The 17,864-nt window shown below is 33.4% G+C and overlaps 2 protein-coding genes across 2 annotated transcripts in view; one reads left to right on the plus strand and one right to left on the minus strand.

Annotated features, from left to right (window-relative positions):
• Positions 1 to 17,864, minus strand: part of LOC117782220 (disintegrin and metalloproteinase domain-containing protein 10) — a 119,476-nt gene that overhangs the window by 55,172 nt on the left and 46,440 nt on the right.
• Positions 8 to 2,261, plus strand: LOC117782222 (fibrinogen-like protein 1). The gene is made up of 4 exons (XM_034619249.1): positions 8 to 161; positions 230 to 1,155; positions 1,215 to 1,341; positions 1,415 to 2,261. The coding sequence occupies exons 1-3, from the start codon at positions 57 to 59 to the stop codon at positions 1,339 to 1,341; spliced, it is 1,158 nt and encodes a 385-aa protein (XP_034475140.1). The 5' UTR covers positions 8 to 56; the 3' UTR covers positions 1,415 to 2,261.

The following is a 17,864-nucleotide window of genomic DNA, read 5'->3' on the forward strand; positions in this document are numbered from 1 at the left end:
GAATCAGTTTAAAATTGAAGTTGATTCAGCGATGTTTATGAACATTTCGTGCTAAAATGAAAATCTTGTTGGTAAATTTAATTGTTTTACTCATTGCGGTGCTTATAAAATCGAATAATGAACATGAACAATCTACAACCAGCAATGAAATGGAGTACCCTGTAAGTTAAAATTTACAAATGGCAGACATTGAAAATTACTTTAATATAATTTAAATTTTATTTTATAGATGGAGGGACAGTGCTATGAATACTGTTTTAACATAATACAACCTATGCTAGAGCAAACAGTCAGCATGAAGATGAGGGAGCAACAGATTCAGGAGCAAAGCACAATTTTCAGGACCTTAGAGAATAAGTTAGCACATTTGCTAGCAAAGGTTGAAATATATGAAGAGACCATTAAAAATAAGCACCATCAAATGCCACAGCAACTCCTAGATTCAGAAAAGAGAAGCAACGAGATGGCAGTTAAACTTGGAATCTGTGAGGAGACAATAAGGAATAAAGATCTTGAATTGGCACAACAGCTTCAAGCTTCTGAAACGTGTAAAAATGAAACAATTGATAAGAACAACATGATTGAGTCAAGGAATGAATTACACTCTCAAATGAAGGATAAACTTCAGAAAATTATAGTAACAGTGGAGAGCACACTAGCTTCCAGCTGCATCGGTAAATTAAATGATATTTATGAGATAAAAGTTCCCGGCATGGAGGCCTTTTCTGTGTCCTGTGACTCGAGTTTAGCTGGATCTGGATGGACTGTCTTTCAACGGCGTATGGATGGATCTGTGAACTTTAATCGCAACTGGACAGATTATCGTCAGGGATTTGGTGATTTGCAGGGAGAGTTTTTTATTGGACTTGAAAAGCTTTATTTACTGACACGATCGCAACCTCATGAATTGTATATTTCTCTTACGGACTTTGCAAATGAAACACGATATGCCAGATATAGTGACTTTGTCATCGGTAGTGAGGAAGAAGCCTATGAGTTGAAACAACTTGGAAAATATGCTGGAAATGCTGGTGATTCAATGATCGATCATGCAAATATGAAATTTTCAACACCAGATAAGAAACATAATACAGGTTCGAGACATTGCGCTAAAGAATTTAGTTCTGGCTGGTGGTTTTGCGATTGCTATATGTGGTAAAAACTGGAAATTCTACTATACATAAATAAATATTATTATTATTATAAATTTTTAGTAATCTCAATGGCCTTTACGTATATGAAGATAGTAATAAGGATGTCATTAGCATTGAATGGAGAGACTGGAAAAAGGGCCGACCAATGAAATTTACTCAAATGATGATTAAACCAAAGTCTGACTAGGTAAGATATAACAAACAATTAACTGCTTACATATTTTAATAATATAATAATAATTTTTTTTTTGTGAATTTAGTTTTCATTGAAATCGAAACTACCCAACGGCAAAAACAGCTATCTCTGGCTTTTTGGTAGAAGTTTAAAAGTTATATTGACGAAAAGAATCAAAATTTAATCTCAAACTCAAAACCTTTTTAAATTTTATCCGTAACTAAGCCAAAGCTAAATTAGGAAAAACAATTCGAATTTTAACAGTTTTAGACGTAGAAACCGATGCAAAAATGTATCAAATTATTCTCAATTACTTAAAACCAAAATGTTTTAATTATTGTTTCAAAATTTAGTTAGCATTTAAGCAATAAGGTCTTATTAATAAAAGCATACTGTAACAGTGTTAGCTGCATATGGACCCAAGTGTCAAGCGTGTAGCTCCATTTCTCACTACAAACGCTTAATGAAGAGAATGACCCATATGACAGACCAGAGAAACACATACGAAGCCAACGTTGGAGTGACGCACTGTCAGATAGCAGAATTCAGCGACAGACCAAACAACTATCGCACTGTACAGTGTACAATGTACGACAGTACGAATATATTTCATATTGGATCACATGGAGTTTCCTGCTCGTATTTGCGATATATGCAATACACACACACACACACGCAGACACATACAGTCTGTGTTGTTGGTTTGTTAGTTTGCTGTTTTGAGGCCATATCTGAAATTATGCCGCGCATATACAAGTAGTTATATACATACATATAAATATATTTGAATTATTACACATATACTACATATGGTACAAACAATTGCACTTATTTTTTTTTCTTTGAGACTGCGCATAAATTCATAATGTCAAAGTGGAAGCCACTGGCAGCGACAAAGGCGCGTCGAAATTAAACATATAAATTTATAATTTATATTTGCAGTTTTGTACTGAATTTGTTGGGTTGAAAAGATTGAATGAATAAAATTCACTCACATTGTCGTTTATACTTTTCCAAACAAAAAATTCAATTGACTTTAAATAAAAATATTTAATATAAATAATCAAATAAATTGTTAAAAAAAAATATATATAATATATCTGATAATTACAATTGTTTTTATATAAATATACCCATTATAAACATTAAAAGAATATAAAGTCCAATACATTATTGTGAGATTGTTATGTAACATTTTTTTTTTTTTTAATATTGATATTAATTTTGTATATCTAAAGTTTACCTTCACTTTTATATTTCTGATATCTTACATATAAATTAAATGGCACAAGCGTTGTTGTGTGTCAATTGTGGGCACTTTAAATACATTTTGCAACAGAAGCTTGGAGCATTTTTATGGCAGGCAAAACATGTATTTTAGAGTGCTGTATTCATGTTGAAAATTAAACATATTCTTTTAACATAAAACATATAAATAAATAACATACTATTGAACTCTAGCACGAGTCAGACTTACTCTCTCTCTCTCTCTCCCTCTCTCTCTCTGTCTCGCGCACTCTTTCTCTCTCTGTGCATTTGTGGCGAATATGGAAGTTAAATCAATTATTTATGCATTCATTTTGTAGCTCTTTATATTGATTTAATTGCCACAGCATCTGAATAATGCGCTGGGTGTGAGTAATTAATAAATAATTTTTGCTTGCATGTATTCCCTGACAGATTGTTGTTTGCCCACCCATTTGTCTTTTGCGACTTGATTATGATGTCCTTTAAATGAATGGCTTTTGGGCATCGATCCGACCCTTGTCAACTTTTGTCCCCAATGGAAACTGTAAATATTAGATGGGTTCTGTTTGTTAAACTTACTTTAAGTAGTTTAACTTCGATAGCTCAATTTATGTTTAATCGTTACTTTAAACGGCATTAATATTCAGTGAATTTTAAAACATTAAACGAGACGCATCAGAGCAAATTAGAAGCTCGTAAAAAATTTTCTCTTTTAGTTTTAATGGAAAGAAAAGGTTTTATACACATCTGCTGCTCGTTCATATATGTAAAGCCTAATTTACGTCTCAATTTTCAATTATTTCTTTTCTTTTTAGCAGTTTTAATGCATATTTACCACAACATAGATTGTGAGTCAATTTGTTATCAGAAAACATCAAAAAGCTTACCTAAAAAGAGAGAATAGAAATAAATTTTAAATTTCGAATTTTTTTATTTTTGTTTTCTTTTTTTTGAGTCTTAAGAATTATACCGAATAGTTTATAAATGCCACTCTTTATCTGACAGTGCCATAACATATTGGCCAATCCTAATTCACACACACACACACACACAAACAGGAAGAGTCCCACTCTTAGTCTCATATGTAAAGTCGTACCACATGGCCTCAAAGCATATCGTTCATTTTCAAATATTCATTTGTTGTGCAAAAACAAAAAGCGTAAAGGAAAGAAAAAGCGGCACAGAAAAGAAAAACAAAAGTTTAAAAGCGTAACGACACAGCTGCCAGGAAAACAAAGATGGCAAAGTCAATGGGCAACGGGGGAAAAGCAGAGGGGAGTTGGAAAAAGGCGCGCACAGAGAGGGCCATAAATAAACAACAGGTATAAAACGGACTTAAGAACGTAAAAGCAGCGCGCGGCTATAAAAATGCAATTTTCCTGCTTTCCCTTTCCCCATTTCAACGGTAAATGTGAGTGTGTGTTGGTGTATCAAATAAATATATGTTGAATGTACAACAGCATAAAAGCTGCTTGAGTCAGGTAACAAATGTTTATGCAATTTGTTTAAAGGCCAGGCGAGAAAATAGTAATATATGACCATGGACCAAGAGAAGAGTGAAAATTTGCGCTAAACGCGCCACAAAGCGAAGTCCACGCCCACCTTAACTAGAGGTGAGTTTTCTGCAATTTTCTTGCACTGTTTTTTCCTTTTTTTGCCAAGTTTTTTTTGCAGTTTTTGGACAAAGACTGGGCGCGAAAATTGCAGCAGTTGCCTCCCAAAGGCACAAAAGAGCAAACCAACAAAATAAAAAAAATAAACAGAGAAAGGTAAGGAAAAGAAGAGAAGGCGAAAAAAAAGAATGAAAATATAGAGCAAGTGCAAACAATTGCAGTTGCAACCTCCTTCTCCATCTCCTACTCCTTCCCTTACATTCCATTTCAATTTTTATTGCCATCTTCTTACAATGGAAAAATGTATACCAACTGAAATTGAAAGGCAGCCTCGTGTGGGCGTGGCCCGCATTACTCTGGCACTGGCATTTTTTTGTCAGCTTTTGGGCGTGAATGAGTGCAACATTGAGAAACTGCCAGATGCCAGTTAACAGCTACCAGGCAACCCCCTTTGAAGTAAGAATTATGCGTGCAGGCAAAGAAAAAGCCTTCCTATCCAGCGATGCTTAAACAAGCAGCTTAAAGCAACCAAATAAGTCAATGACAGCACGTCACAGATGAAAGACCAAAAAGACCCAAAGCTAAACATATATTTGTTTATTTACGGCAGCTAAATTCTGTCAGGGAATAGAATATATCAAGGATTATATCTATTGTTTTACAACTTTACACTCAGAAAATTATTTTGTTTTCAAAATTAAATATAAATAAAGTTTATTTAATATGTCATAAGATATCAGTCGTTAATTAGCTTGCAAAAATATAAAAAAATGCTAAAAAAAAAAAAAAAAAAAAAACGGAAATACATTTTGTTTGTTAGGTAGGCGATATTCATTAAATTAGAAAACCTCTGCTCATTTGAAAATATGCTAGATTTAGGAAGGCGATCGAAATAAGCTAATCATTTGATACACTTTCATTCACATAATTTCCATTGAGAATAAGTATAGAACTCTTTGCTTGACTCAGAAGCTGCTGAGTCAACTTGCATTTACAGTGGCATTAAACTATTCAAGCTTTTGTTGCCTTCAAGATAAGTTGAAGCGTGCTTCTTTCTGACTGTCCGTTCGGCTGTCCGTTTTGCCTTTTCGCCTGTCATCTGTAGGCAGTCTTTTGGCTTTTGGCCAGGATCTGAATGCGCGTTGGCCTTTATCTGCCTTGCATATCAAATGGCCTGCTGACGACAGCCACAACAGTCCACAATATGGATAAGGAAGGAGATGTAGAAGAAGGAGGTGTGAGGACACTTTATGGCATTTCTTTTGCAACATCTTGATAATGACCAGTGACCTCAATACGAGGAGCAACACATGCGCGTCGTCTAACACACTTTCACTTCCGGCCTGCGTGCCTGGCGAGACGACTCTAGTTACATCTCCTTGCTCCCTGCTCCCTGCTTCTTACACCTTACATCTTACCCCTGACTCATTCAGTGCAGATGTGAAAAGCATTCTCTTGGCAACACTTTCGCCTGTTTGGGGAGTTTTGCTTTTAATGTGCATTTTTCACACTAAACACGTGCATAAATCATGAGACCTGCTCTCAACTTTTGCTCAAGGCTAAATCCCTCTGCCTGCAGATTTCCCTAGTATCCTGTCGTCTCTCTATTCCCGTCACCGTCTCCGATTTCGGTTCCACTGACTGCCCGTAATGTCACCTGCACATTGAGGGCAGGCCTGCGCTCTATGCAAAATGCATCAAATAATAATGCATAATGCAGCTTCATGCATATGCAGCTGCTGCTGTTGCTGCCACTGCAGCAGGACACTTGTCCTGATTATGGGCTGTGCCACTGTCTAAAGTGTCGACCAAAAGCAACCACCAACAACCGGTGGTCCTCGGTGGTGGTGGCTGTGACAGCAGCCACAGCAGCAGCTGTTGCAACGTTGCAGTTGCATTTGTTTCCTATCACACTCTCTCTCTCTCTGCCTCTTACTCTTGTACTTCACAAACTGTCTGTTTATCCTGGCAAACATTTGTTTTGACTGCCAGAGAAAGGGGTAAAATGCCGCTTGGCATTAAAATTCATGTTGAGGCTGAGACATTAAATTTGGTCATGGATTTTGTCATCATCGTCTATCAACTCTCAGCTTTCGCATTTCAGTTGCTTTTCCCCCTAATGACTGTTGATAATGTTGATGTGTTTATCATTATACTTGTGCGAAAATGTTGCTGTTAATTAGCTCACAATTTATGCGACTGCATTTCTCTTTAACTTGATGGGGCTATATCATTATCAAATGGTATTAAATGAGCTTACGAAATAACTGCCCTTGATGCTGTCATTTGATATGATTGCTTACTTAACAAAATATACAGATTTATGCATATTAAGTTATCGTTAATATACGCTTTTAAAAATAATTCAAAGTTAATTAATAAAACATTAATAAAAAGAATTCAATCTTGAAATATTTTAAAAGCATTCCCAGCTCGGATGACAGATTTTAATACTATATTATTAAATTTAATGTTTTTATTATTTTGTATTCAATCAATAATATTTATGTTTTTATTTTTCAATAAATCAATCATGGGTTTTAGTGAAATGAAGTAAATTAAAAATAAATTAAACAGTGGTGTTCCAAAAATGTGTTCCGAAAACCAAGCAAAAATTATGAGTTTCTGAATTATTAGTTTTGAATGGTAAATTATGTAAAGTGAATAAATTTTCTTTTAAAATAATATGCCCAAATTTAGATATCAGTATAAACTTAAAAAAAAGGTAGATCATGTTAAACTTGTCGTAAATTATTTTTATAAATAATTCAAATAGTAAGTTAATGTAATAACAAATAAATATTAAAATCCAGCACATTCAACAAAATTAAATAAATATGAAAAGTGACATTTTTATATTAATTGAAAAAATAATTTTGTTCTATTCGGCAAATATAGAAGGTTTTGCTTGAATATAACTTAAAGGAAAACTGTTAACTATTATCAACCCTAAGAGAGAATTAAGCATTTGCTCCAAAAATTAAAATCTTATTAGTTGAAATCTTAAGCAAACACATTTTCGCATAAGCTGACTGAATTTTTGTGCTTGAATGCTAAAAATAATGGGCAATCAGCTAGTCGCTTTTGTGCTAACTTTGCTCTTGGTTGTTTCGACTAAGCACTTAAAACTTTAATTAGCCACCCCCTGGCTAAAAAAGAAAGAAAAGAAAAACACCCGAGTAGGACACGAGAGCCCGGTTTTTTACCGAGCCTTTGAGCATACTTGTAAGCACACGGAACTTTGGCTTATGAGGCCAAGCCAGGGGAGTTGGATACACTTTGAAATAATTAGCGGTTTTAGCTTTTAAGTAATTTTAAAAATTAATCACCAACCAGACTAGCATTGTATTGTAGTGCCAATTATTGGCCAATTCACTAAAGACAAGACAGATGATGAAAATAGGGAAACAAAAAGAAGAAAAAATAAAAGAAGAAGCCTGCTGTTAACCCAATTAGCACTTAACACATGGCAGCAGCAGTCTAGGTAAATAAATGGCAAACAACAGCTCAATTGGTGGTTGGAGCACGTGTCTCCAAGCTTCGTTGTTACGTTAAATGTTTTTCGCAAAGACCCCAATATCCCCCTCGACATCTCAACTTCCCTTCCGTAACCATCAGTTAAGTCAGAGCGACTTTCAATTTCCAGGCAGCCAGCCAAAAAGCCAGTCGTCAGCGAAAAGGCAAACCAAAGGCAGCAGGCAACATGAAAACTAGCACAAGGACGTGTGCCACACGACAAGGAGTGTGTATATGTATATACTCTTACACACACATACTCACTCTCCTACCCGATGAAACCTAACTTCGATTCTGAGAGGCCAGTGCGAAAATCTTAGCGCTCAAGTAGCGTACGTGATATGCGCGTAATCAATATTTACACACAACTTTTCGAGAAATGTGCTAAAAATACGAAAATAAGACAAAAGTTTAGCCATTCACAGGCACACATACAAACATATATATTTATTTTGGAGAGCCAATTGGGTAATATCATGCATATGGCGTCTAAAGAAACATATTTTATTATAACCCAATTGAATTACGAAAGGAAAGATGATAGCTATCAGCTATAGTTTCTCTATTTGAGAATGGAATACAATGACTATAAAATGATATTATTGAAATATTAAACTGACCCAATTTTTAATCGAAATGCCGTTTTCATCAAAATTCGGTCTCTTAATTCATACTGCATTTAAATTTTTTGCATTTAGAAAATTTTATTATTTTTCGTCCATCATAGTCATGGTTCCACGTTAATGCTAAGGGTCCCCCCTTTGGAATTTTGAAAATTAAAAATTTTAAATCTCAAGTTTTTACTTTTAATCAACTCCTTATATCGTACTTAGTATAAAACGACACCTTAAACTTGATTCTGAGGCCTTTCATTTTTTGGTAAAAAATTAAGCCAAAATTAAGAAATATTTTGACTTGTAAAGTTGCTAGATCAGAGGCTTGAACAATTTCGAACTGTCATAACTTTGGCAAAAATTTACCGATTTTTAAGCAGAATGTCATTTTGATCATGCTTTGGCCTTTCTATTCCTTCTGTATTCAAATTTTGTTCATTTAGAAAATTTTATTATTTTTCGACTTTTGAAGCCATGGCTCCACGTTAATGGTAAGGGTCCCCCCTTTACGAACCGGTACTAATACCGAAACCCATAGAAGAAAACTGAAATAAAACTTTTTACCGAAATAGTTGTTTCGGAACGTATTGGAACCGAAACCGTAATCTTTATTGGTTTCGGTTTGATTCTTTGCTCTGCTCCCAAAAGTCAAACAGTGTAACCTTAATGGTTTCTCATAAAGCACTTGTTGTTTATTAAATGAATCTAAAATTAATCATTTTAGTTGCAAAAGAGCGACTTAAATGCAGCAACAAATCTCAAAAGTCTGTGAATTTACAACTATCAATGATATAATTGCCTTAACGGCTGCACAGACTTCCTTGCCAAGGATACGCCATCAAGCAAATGCAGTTACTTTGGCACACATTAAATTTGGTTTGATTTTTGGCACAAGTAGCGAAGGAAAGGACTCATCCCTTTCTCAAATATACCGTCAGACAACCAGACAAAAAAAAATATGGGGAAGCCGAAAGAGAGTAGAGTTTCTCCAACAAAACGGCAAACTTGAGCCAACCAAGGGGAAAATCAAGTGGAAAACGTATATATTGTGAAAATCAACTATTGGCAGGCAGCTGTCAGCTGCAAGGAGAGAAACGCTTCTCAAACAACGAAAACAATGGCCAAAGACAGCACCAACTTCTTTCTATTTGAGCGCTGCCAAAGTTGGTAGCATAAATATGAAAGCAGCAGTTACCAGACAGACTCCACCAAAGAGGACAGCGTCGAGCAGCTTATGAAAACATTACATCATAAGCAGTCACTGCTTAAGACAAAGTACATATATACAGCACATTTCAGGCTTGTCTGACTCCTGCAAAGGAAATAAAAATGAAAGACGCCAGTTTCTGACAGTGAAATGCTCCTGGCAAAATATTTGCCAAAATCTAATAAATTACACAAAAGCCACACAAATCACCAGAAAAAAAAAACAATCACCAAAAGATAAGTTATGAAGGTGCGAAATAAAATGTCAGCTCTCAGATTTTAAATGATTAAAGCGCAAAACATTTGAATTATATGTAAATCCAGTTTATGCCCAATCGATGTACGTTCTTTTGTGTTTAGTTAAGATTACAGGTAATTAGGGTTAATATCAAATACCCAAGAATATTGAGCAGGATATAAATTATGCAAAAAACAAACTCCTATATTAACCTTATACATAATACATTACGAGTTATATTAACGCAAGTAGCAATTAAAATATAGTTAATTTAACAAAATTATGCAAAATTGAACTTTGAAATTTAACAATATTACGTTATAACTTGCTTAAAATGCAAACAATTAAAACTACCATTTTGGGGGATTTATAGCGTATCCACAGATGTACACACGACCGTTAAACAATATAAGCTTCTATGAACATTTTAATTGTAATAAACAAGCTTTCGTAATATTCACATAAAATATCTGAATTAATTTTTAAAAAGATCATATGAATTTTTAATGGCCATTAATCAAGGTCTCTTTCATAATAAATGAATTTGAGTGAAACGTAAAGCAAAACTAAATATCCAAAAAATTGGGCTAAGATAAAGTAAAGAATTGTAAAAAATTTTAGAATTTCAGTTACCTAAGTTATATAAAAGGACGTTTCTACATTTGATATGTAAATATTTAAAGTTAGGCCAATATATATATATCCGTCACACATAGCACTTTCAACTTTTTTGGAAATCTCTTTACAGATGTGTTTCAGAAAAATGTCTAATTAGAAGTTTTAAGCATTTGCTCAGTTGACACCGCACTCACAAAAAAGGTGCCAGCTGTCAAAGTTTTTTAATTGAAAAATACTTTTGGGTTCTAAAACGGGACTGTCATATGCACTTACTCAAAGCACATTGCACATTTGCTGACTTCCAACTGACTTTTCTCAATTAAAAAACTTTCCGATTTGAGTTTCAATCAACTTCATTTAATTTTCACCCATTTTGCGCTCATTCGCTTTGTTCGCTCTTAGTTGTGAATAAAACATTTGCGCGATTCACAGCAAATATTATTATCATATTAGTAACTCATCTACAAAGTTATAGCCATGAACTCGATTCATTGCAGCAAAACTTCATCAACTTCAGCGCAGGCAAGCAGGAAAAACTATTGTGTTAGTTTTTCGTGGGATGCTCGCTCCATTTGGGGTTTTTGGTGGGTGGTTTGGGGTTGAATGAATGTTGATAAAAACTTTTCTGTTGTATAGCCAGCAGTTTCAACATATTGCTAAAGCCGCCATCGCCGCCGCCACCGATACCGCCACCTTTAGAGTCAACAAAGCGAAAACACGAGCACATCCCACGAAATACAAAACAATTTGAATGTGCATATATACGACAGGGAGTCAAAACTTTGTCCTTGCCATGACTGAGACGACTGATGACGAGACAACAATGATGATTACTGACTCCTCAATGACTGTCGGGCATATATTCATACATACATATAGTCCTATGATAGTGTCAGCCAGGCTATAGAAAACAAAACTTTTGTCAAAACTAATAAGCTACAGAAATATCCAAAAGATGTGCAGACCCATCATCAACTTGTTCAGACTCAAAAGAAAACAAGGATAATGGTTTCCACTTCTAGCAATGACATCAGCAACTACAGAATTACAATTTATGTATTATGTATTTATTGAAATAAACTTAATCAAGCTTCAACAAATTTTTAAATTGGGCGAGTTAAATTTATTGAATAGATGACCAATAAATAATAGGTATCAGCTGAATACATTTAAAAGGAGTATGAAGTAGATTATGTTTAGAAAATTATGTGAAATCTTAAGATACTTAGCGCTTTCAGAAATATTTCAAATAAAGATGAAGAGAGTAACCTTATATAGAAAACAGATTAATCTTTTGTATACTTCTTTTCATTAAATTTTGATAAGATAATCACCGAATAATTAATAAATGTAATCGATGTTCTTAATGTAACTAGAGTGAGTTTTAAAGTTTCTTAAAATTTGTATATACTTTTAAAATATATAATGTAATGTGAATAATATTAAAATGGCGTACAGTCATCAAATTAGATAAATAAAACTCTAAGTTGTTCAAATCTTTTCAATTAAGTTCAAATTTAATTACAATCAATTAAAAAAAAATCAGCTAGACTAAGTTTTAAAATCAATTAAAACGTGCATACCTTGCACATTTGAAAACGTAAGACGTGATAATTCACTAGATAATTCAACAAATGTTAATAATTCCCTAAAACTAGAGAAGGCTTTGAATATTATATAAGCTTTTACATTTTATCAAAGCTAAAATACATTTATTAAATGATAAAACACTTTGTAACAAATATTAAAATTTAACGGATACATTTTAATCCCTTTCGACACTTAAATTTCACTTCAATAAAGCATTTAATCAAAAGATTGAACCACAAAACGAATTTTTAATTAATCTCAACAAAGTTTGGCCAAGATTATTCTGGAACTTCGTTAAGTCTTTTACAACCTGAGCTGCAGTTAACTTAATCTTTTGCTGAACGTTACCTATGCCAACACATAAGGCGCTCTAACCCAATCCCTCTCCTCCTCCCAAAAAGCCACAACGTACTTGACCCCATCAACGGGCCAGATGAAGGCAAGTGCAAAATTGCCTTCACCACTTGAAAGTTTATGCACTGTTCAAGTGCAACATAAATTGCTGGCAGTTAAGGCGGCCACTTGCAACGAGAGATTTGTAATTAAAAGTCGTAACGCCCCGAAAAATCATTATAAAGTTCTGTGTTCCACAGTTTGTGTCTGATTTAAGACCAATTGCAGTCAAGCTGTAAAGCCACTTCAGCTAATCACACAAAATGTTTGAGCAAAAAACTTACAACTTTTGTTGCTGTTGATGGCCACAAAATGTGGTAAATTCAATCTGCTTCTTTCTCAGCCAAAAGGCAGCTTCTTCCAAAAGCTAAGCAACTGCCACAGTTGCAAATCAGGGCAGCTACTTTAACAACTAAAAGTTATTATGGAGCAGCAGCCAAAGGCAAACTGACACCGACGACATAATACGTAAATTAGTTTTTAATTAATTTTAAAGCAAGACCTTTTCGTCCCGCCAGATTCTAAGTGTTTCCAACGAGGTCTACAGTATCGCTAAAAGCACTCGACTACAATGTGACAACCATCAAAATCTTTACATAGAAATATTGAAAAAATAAATAGAAATAGAAAATAAAATATAAGTAGCTCATGACTTTTTTTTACTGTGAGATGTTCATTTATTATTTTTAATAAAATATATTTTCTTTAATCCCAGTACTTAATTAATAATTTTTTAAATAAGGTTACATTGAAAAAGATTAAAGATCTATGTAAATCATATTAGTAATCAGTTAATCAAAATTATTAAAACTAGCCAAAATGTTATACTTGGCCTGTCAACTGAGTTTAAGCCAGAAACCAAATCCTCACAAGTAGTTTAACAATTTACCTGAAAAGAAAGTAAAAAAATGTATTTATTAGTATTGATAACAAGAATGTATACCATATGTGTATGTTAATTTCAAACTGTTGTTTATTATGATTAAAGCTTAAATGATACTTTAATCAAATATACGTGTACCACTTACTGAGTTGTGCTGTTAGTAAAAAAGAAGCCATAATATAGATCACTTTCAAAGGCCCTTTGATTTTTATACAAGTTACGTCATTTAATTTTATTGTCAGGCTTGTTTTTTTACTCCAATCTTTAGACCAATATATATTTGGCTTGTGCTGATTCAACTTGTGCTCGTGTGTATGTATATGGATTTTATTGTACAGGCTAACGTAAGAAACAACATCGCAAGTTATAATTGGATTTATGGGCAGACGAGCAAAGACAACGAGAACTGCGAACTGAACCAAACCAAACTAACAGACCATCCATCTACATAAGCCATCTCTGGTATAGTAACTATCGTAAGTAGCCGTATGACGATACTTGGAGCTCGTTTAACGGTCGCCGTAGCACAAGAGAAATTGTCGACGTCGTTGTCATCAGTGCAACGGAAGCGGAAATGCTGCAGAGCAAAGGTAAAAACTGCATGGCATGAGAGAATACGGTTTAGTTGAAAGGAAAGGAATGGAATGGAATAGCAGAAAAGACGACTCTGTGGTCATTTTACTCAGCACGGTTGCAAATTAATCACTTGGGTATTTACTTTATTTATTTAATAAAGCTTCGACATTGTTCGAGTAATGGCAAGGGATCAAATGAAAATTGACTTTTACTCGGACCAGCGACAGGGCCGGTAAGAGACTAATTGTCTTAATAAGAGCTTTCACAAAGTGGGTAGTAGATTAACTTCTAGTTGAGTGGACAGGAAACCTTTTATAAGAGCATGTGAAGCTAAAAAAAATGATAGAGATATATTTAAGTGCTTTTGCTATAATTAGATGCGTAAACAAACAGTAAGTTATCTCAGTAAATGCATTTTTTTTTTAATTTTTAAATGTTATCTGATGAGCCAAAAATGGATTAAAAATTACTTACATTCCAACAAACACATCATACTCTTTTACTTTTTTTTAAAGAACGGGTTTAAAATAATATGTAATTGGCTCGTTTAACAAAAAGAAAGAAATTTCTATGCATTTTTGTGAAAACAGTTGAAAAAAAGTTTTCAATAAAAGTAAACTACAATAAATGGATAGTTGGAACCAAGAAATTAAAAAAAATTTCAATTGCTGAGACTGCATAAAGTTTTTAAACAACTTTTGCTTTAAATTTCAACTAATGCTCATAATAATACTGATTTAATAAAAGATAACATATGCTTAAAGTATTTTATGATTATCTCCACTATCAAATCGCCGTTAAACCAATTCTTTGTTTTTAGCCTTGGCAAAAAAGCTGTCGTCTTTGTTTAGCTTGTGCTCAGCTCATTTTACGCACAGTTTGTACTTATCTGGGAAAAACAAACTAAAAATTCTCTAATGTCTAAACAATGCGTAAAATGAAGCGAACTTTGTGCTAAGAGCTCTTTGCAGAGGGGATACTACTGAGATAAATGTAAATAAATACTTCTGTTAGATTTTTTCCCATTTGAGCACGACGTCAGCAACGTCAAAGAAGTGTCAGCTTAATACTGCAGAGATTCTATTCTTAAAACTTTTTTATTTCCATTCTAACATGCATTTTATTTTTGTTATTTTTGCTTATTTTTTTCCTTCTTTTATTTCGTTGATAATAATGTTTGCTACAACGCAAGGCGTTGACTGTTGAAGAGCTTTTGAAGCAGCTTTCTGGCGAGTTGAGGGGTGTTTTTCTACTTAGGTGGGTTGTTTCGCTGTTTAACTGCTCCTCTTGTTGTTGCCAGCTTAGCACCAACAGCAACAACTATAACAACAACTACAACTACAACTACAACCAACTATGAGTACAAGCAAAAGCTGCATAATAAGAAGCATGTGAAGCAAAAAACAAACAACTAAAGATCACACAAGCAACTCGCATTGGCTTCTATTGTTATACACTATCCTATAAAATACATATGTACTTAATAGGTGTCATATGTTACAGCTTAGGTTTAGCTTTATAAGGCTATATAAAAACCTTAACCCGATTTTTTAAATGCAAAGTTTTTTAAGAAAGAAACCTTTATTCTTTATCTGTTTATAAAAATAAAAAAAAAAATTGAATTAGACAATCTGATATCTTGTTTGCTTTAAAAACATACACAGGTTGTCAGACCTATTCAAATTTGCAAGCGTTAAAAAAAAATTAAATATAATAATATAAATATAAAATTAAAAAACTGAACATATATGTTAAAATTTGATTAATTTATTATTTATTAATTTTACTTAAAAGCATCAAAGATTACTTCGAATGAAGTCAAGGCTTTGTTTCAATTTATAAGCGAGTTGGCTACACCAGAAATAAATTATTTTTTCCATAGATCAAACTAATAGAAAACAAAGTTATATTTTTTTAAATTAATGTTAGAGTATTAGCTGTTCGTTGAAATACTGTTTAGATTTTCGATGTGGGTGTCGAAGCATAAGAAACTTGTGAAAAGGCGTGGCAGGGAGTTGTGTGGTATGTGTGTGTGTTTGTGTGTGGTTGTTTAAAGCTGTGGAAACTGGGTTAATAATGTCATTTACTGCACCAGAGGGCAGGCAGCAAACAAGTTGGCAACATGAGCCCAGATCCCAACGTTGGGCATTAGAATTTAAAAGTGTGTATTAAACTGAACGCTGTTGAAATAATTGCTAAAATTCTAATTGCAGGAAGTTACCAGTTTCAGCAGATGCTATTGTTGTATTTGTTGTTGTTGTTTTTGATCTTATTGTTGTTGTTGTGGCTTACCAATGCAATGTGGAATTTTCGTTGTCAACGCATTTAAGTGCTGTTGACAAAAGGCTAATGCGATTGACATTTCTAGACTGTTTTCTATATCTCCTTGTATTGTTTGTGAGTTGAGTGTGTGTGCATGTTTTGATGCATCATTAGATACGCAGCATTGACTCTTGTATATTTGACTAATGTGTGTATTGCCTGACAACATTGATGCCCCGCAGTAGCTCAGGCCAAAGTGTGTTGTCTTATCTCATGCAAAAACAGATAACAACGAGATAGACAAAGTCAGGGCTAATCATCTATTCAGACAACTAAAGGCAATGCTTATTGCCATAACAATATTTAACATAAAATATTGAGAACACGATAAAGCTTTTAGACTTTGAATTGTATGAAAAATATTGCAACATTTGAATTTGAAGCCAACTTCAAAGGAATGTCTAGATGTAAATAATAATTATAATAATAAGTTAAGGAATTAATATAAGAGAATATTTTAACATATTATATGTTAATATTAAATTATGTTATATTATAAATATGAAAGCTTTTGCTGCATAGTCCCATAGAATACATTGATGATAACCTGAGTCATTGAAAATAATCAAGACATTTTATATCTATGCATCCAATAAAAGTTTATCAACTATCTTTTATAACTAATAGTGTTGCAGTATACTTATGTTATGAAGCTTAAAGAAACTGTCAAATTTGTTTGGCACAAAAATTATCATCAAACTCAAGCCAATAAAATAATTATTCAACTTTGGAATAACTCCAACAAGGTAAAAATAGAATAGCAGTTGCCGAGAATACTTTAACTTGTTGTTTGTAATTTCCAGACTATTGCACAATTTAATTGCCATTTACACGAATGCACCATGAAAGGTTGAGTTGTGTTTTTAATGCAATTGGGGTAAGGTTTTGGTATGCACTATGCAAATATTGCACAAGCAAAATTGAACATTTCTAATGCTCACAAATGTAGATAGGGAAGGTACAAATTTCTTTTTATTTGCATTTCGACAGCAACAAAACAACAGTGTTGCACTGCAATGAATTTATATTTATCAGTTGCGCACTAAGAGCCCACAAATTGAAACACAATATGCACAGCAAGAACAGTACAGTTTTCACAAGCAGTAGCAGCCCTATTAATACATTTCCATATGCCCACCCATATGTAAAGTTTGCAGATACTATTTTTTCTGGTTATTTATACAATTTTTATTTTAAAAAAAGTGGATTTTGGGAGTTTGAAAAGTTTATTCTTTGCTGTACCCTAGCATCAAACGGTGAAGCAATTTTGATAAAACTGTTTATATTTAGAACTAAATAATATCTAAAGTAATGCATTTACAAAAATTAGCTTCCAAAATTTATAATAAAAAGTTCATGTAATTAGATGTCTGTTCATCAATAGTTAGAATATCTGTAAAATTTCAATATTCATGTCTTTGTTAATTAATTATATCTTTATCTATTTCTGTTTCATCTTTCCCATATTTAAACTTTGCAAATCTTAAATTTTCATGTACACATCTTGTCAATCAATCTTATAGGCAGCCCCCTAATCAAACATGCACCAACAATAAATGAATGATTAAAATAACAAGCACTCAAGTATGTGAGTACACAGAAAAACTTGATAATTTTCGAGTTGCAGCTACCGACACAGCAACAAATGTTTGTTGTTTTCAATTTACTTCTATTCTTTTTGCCTCCCCCACGCCGCAGAATTCACTTTAAATTGTTAA

Source organism: Drosophila innubila (assembly GCF_004354385.1).
Source record: "Drosophila innubila isolate TH190305 chromosome 2L unlocalized genomic scaffold, UK_Dinn_1.0 4_B_2L, whole genome shotgun sequence".
Taxonomy (NCBI): Eukaryota; Metazoa; Arthropoda; class Insecta; order Diptera; family Drosophilidae; genus Drosophila; species Drosophila innubila.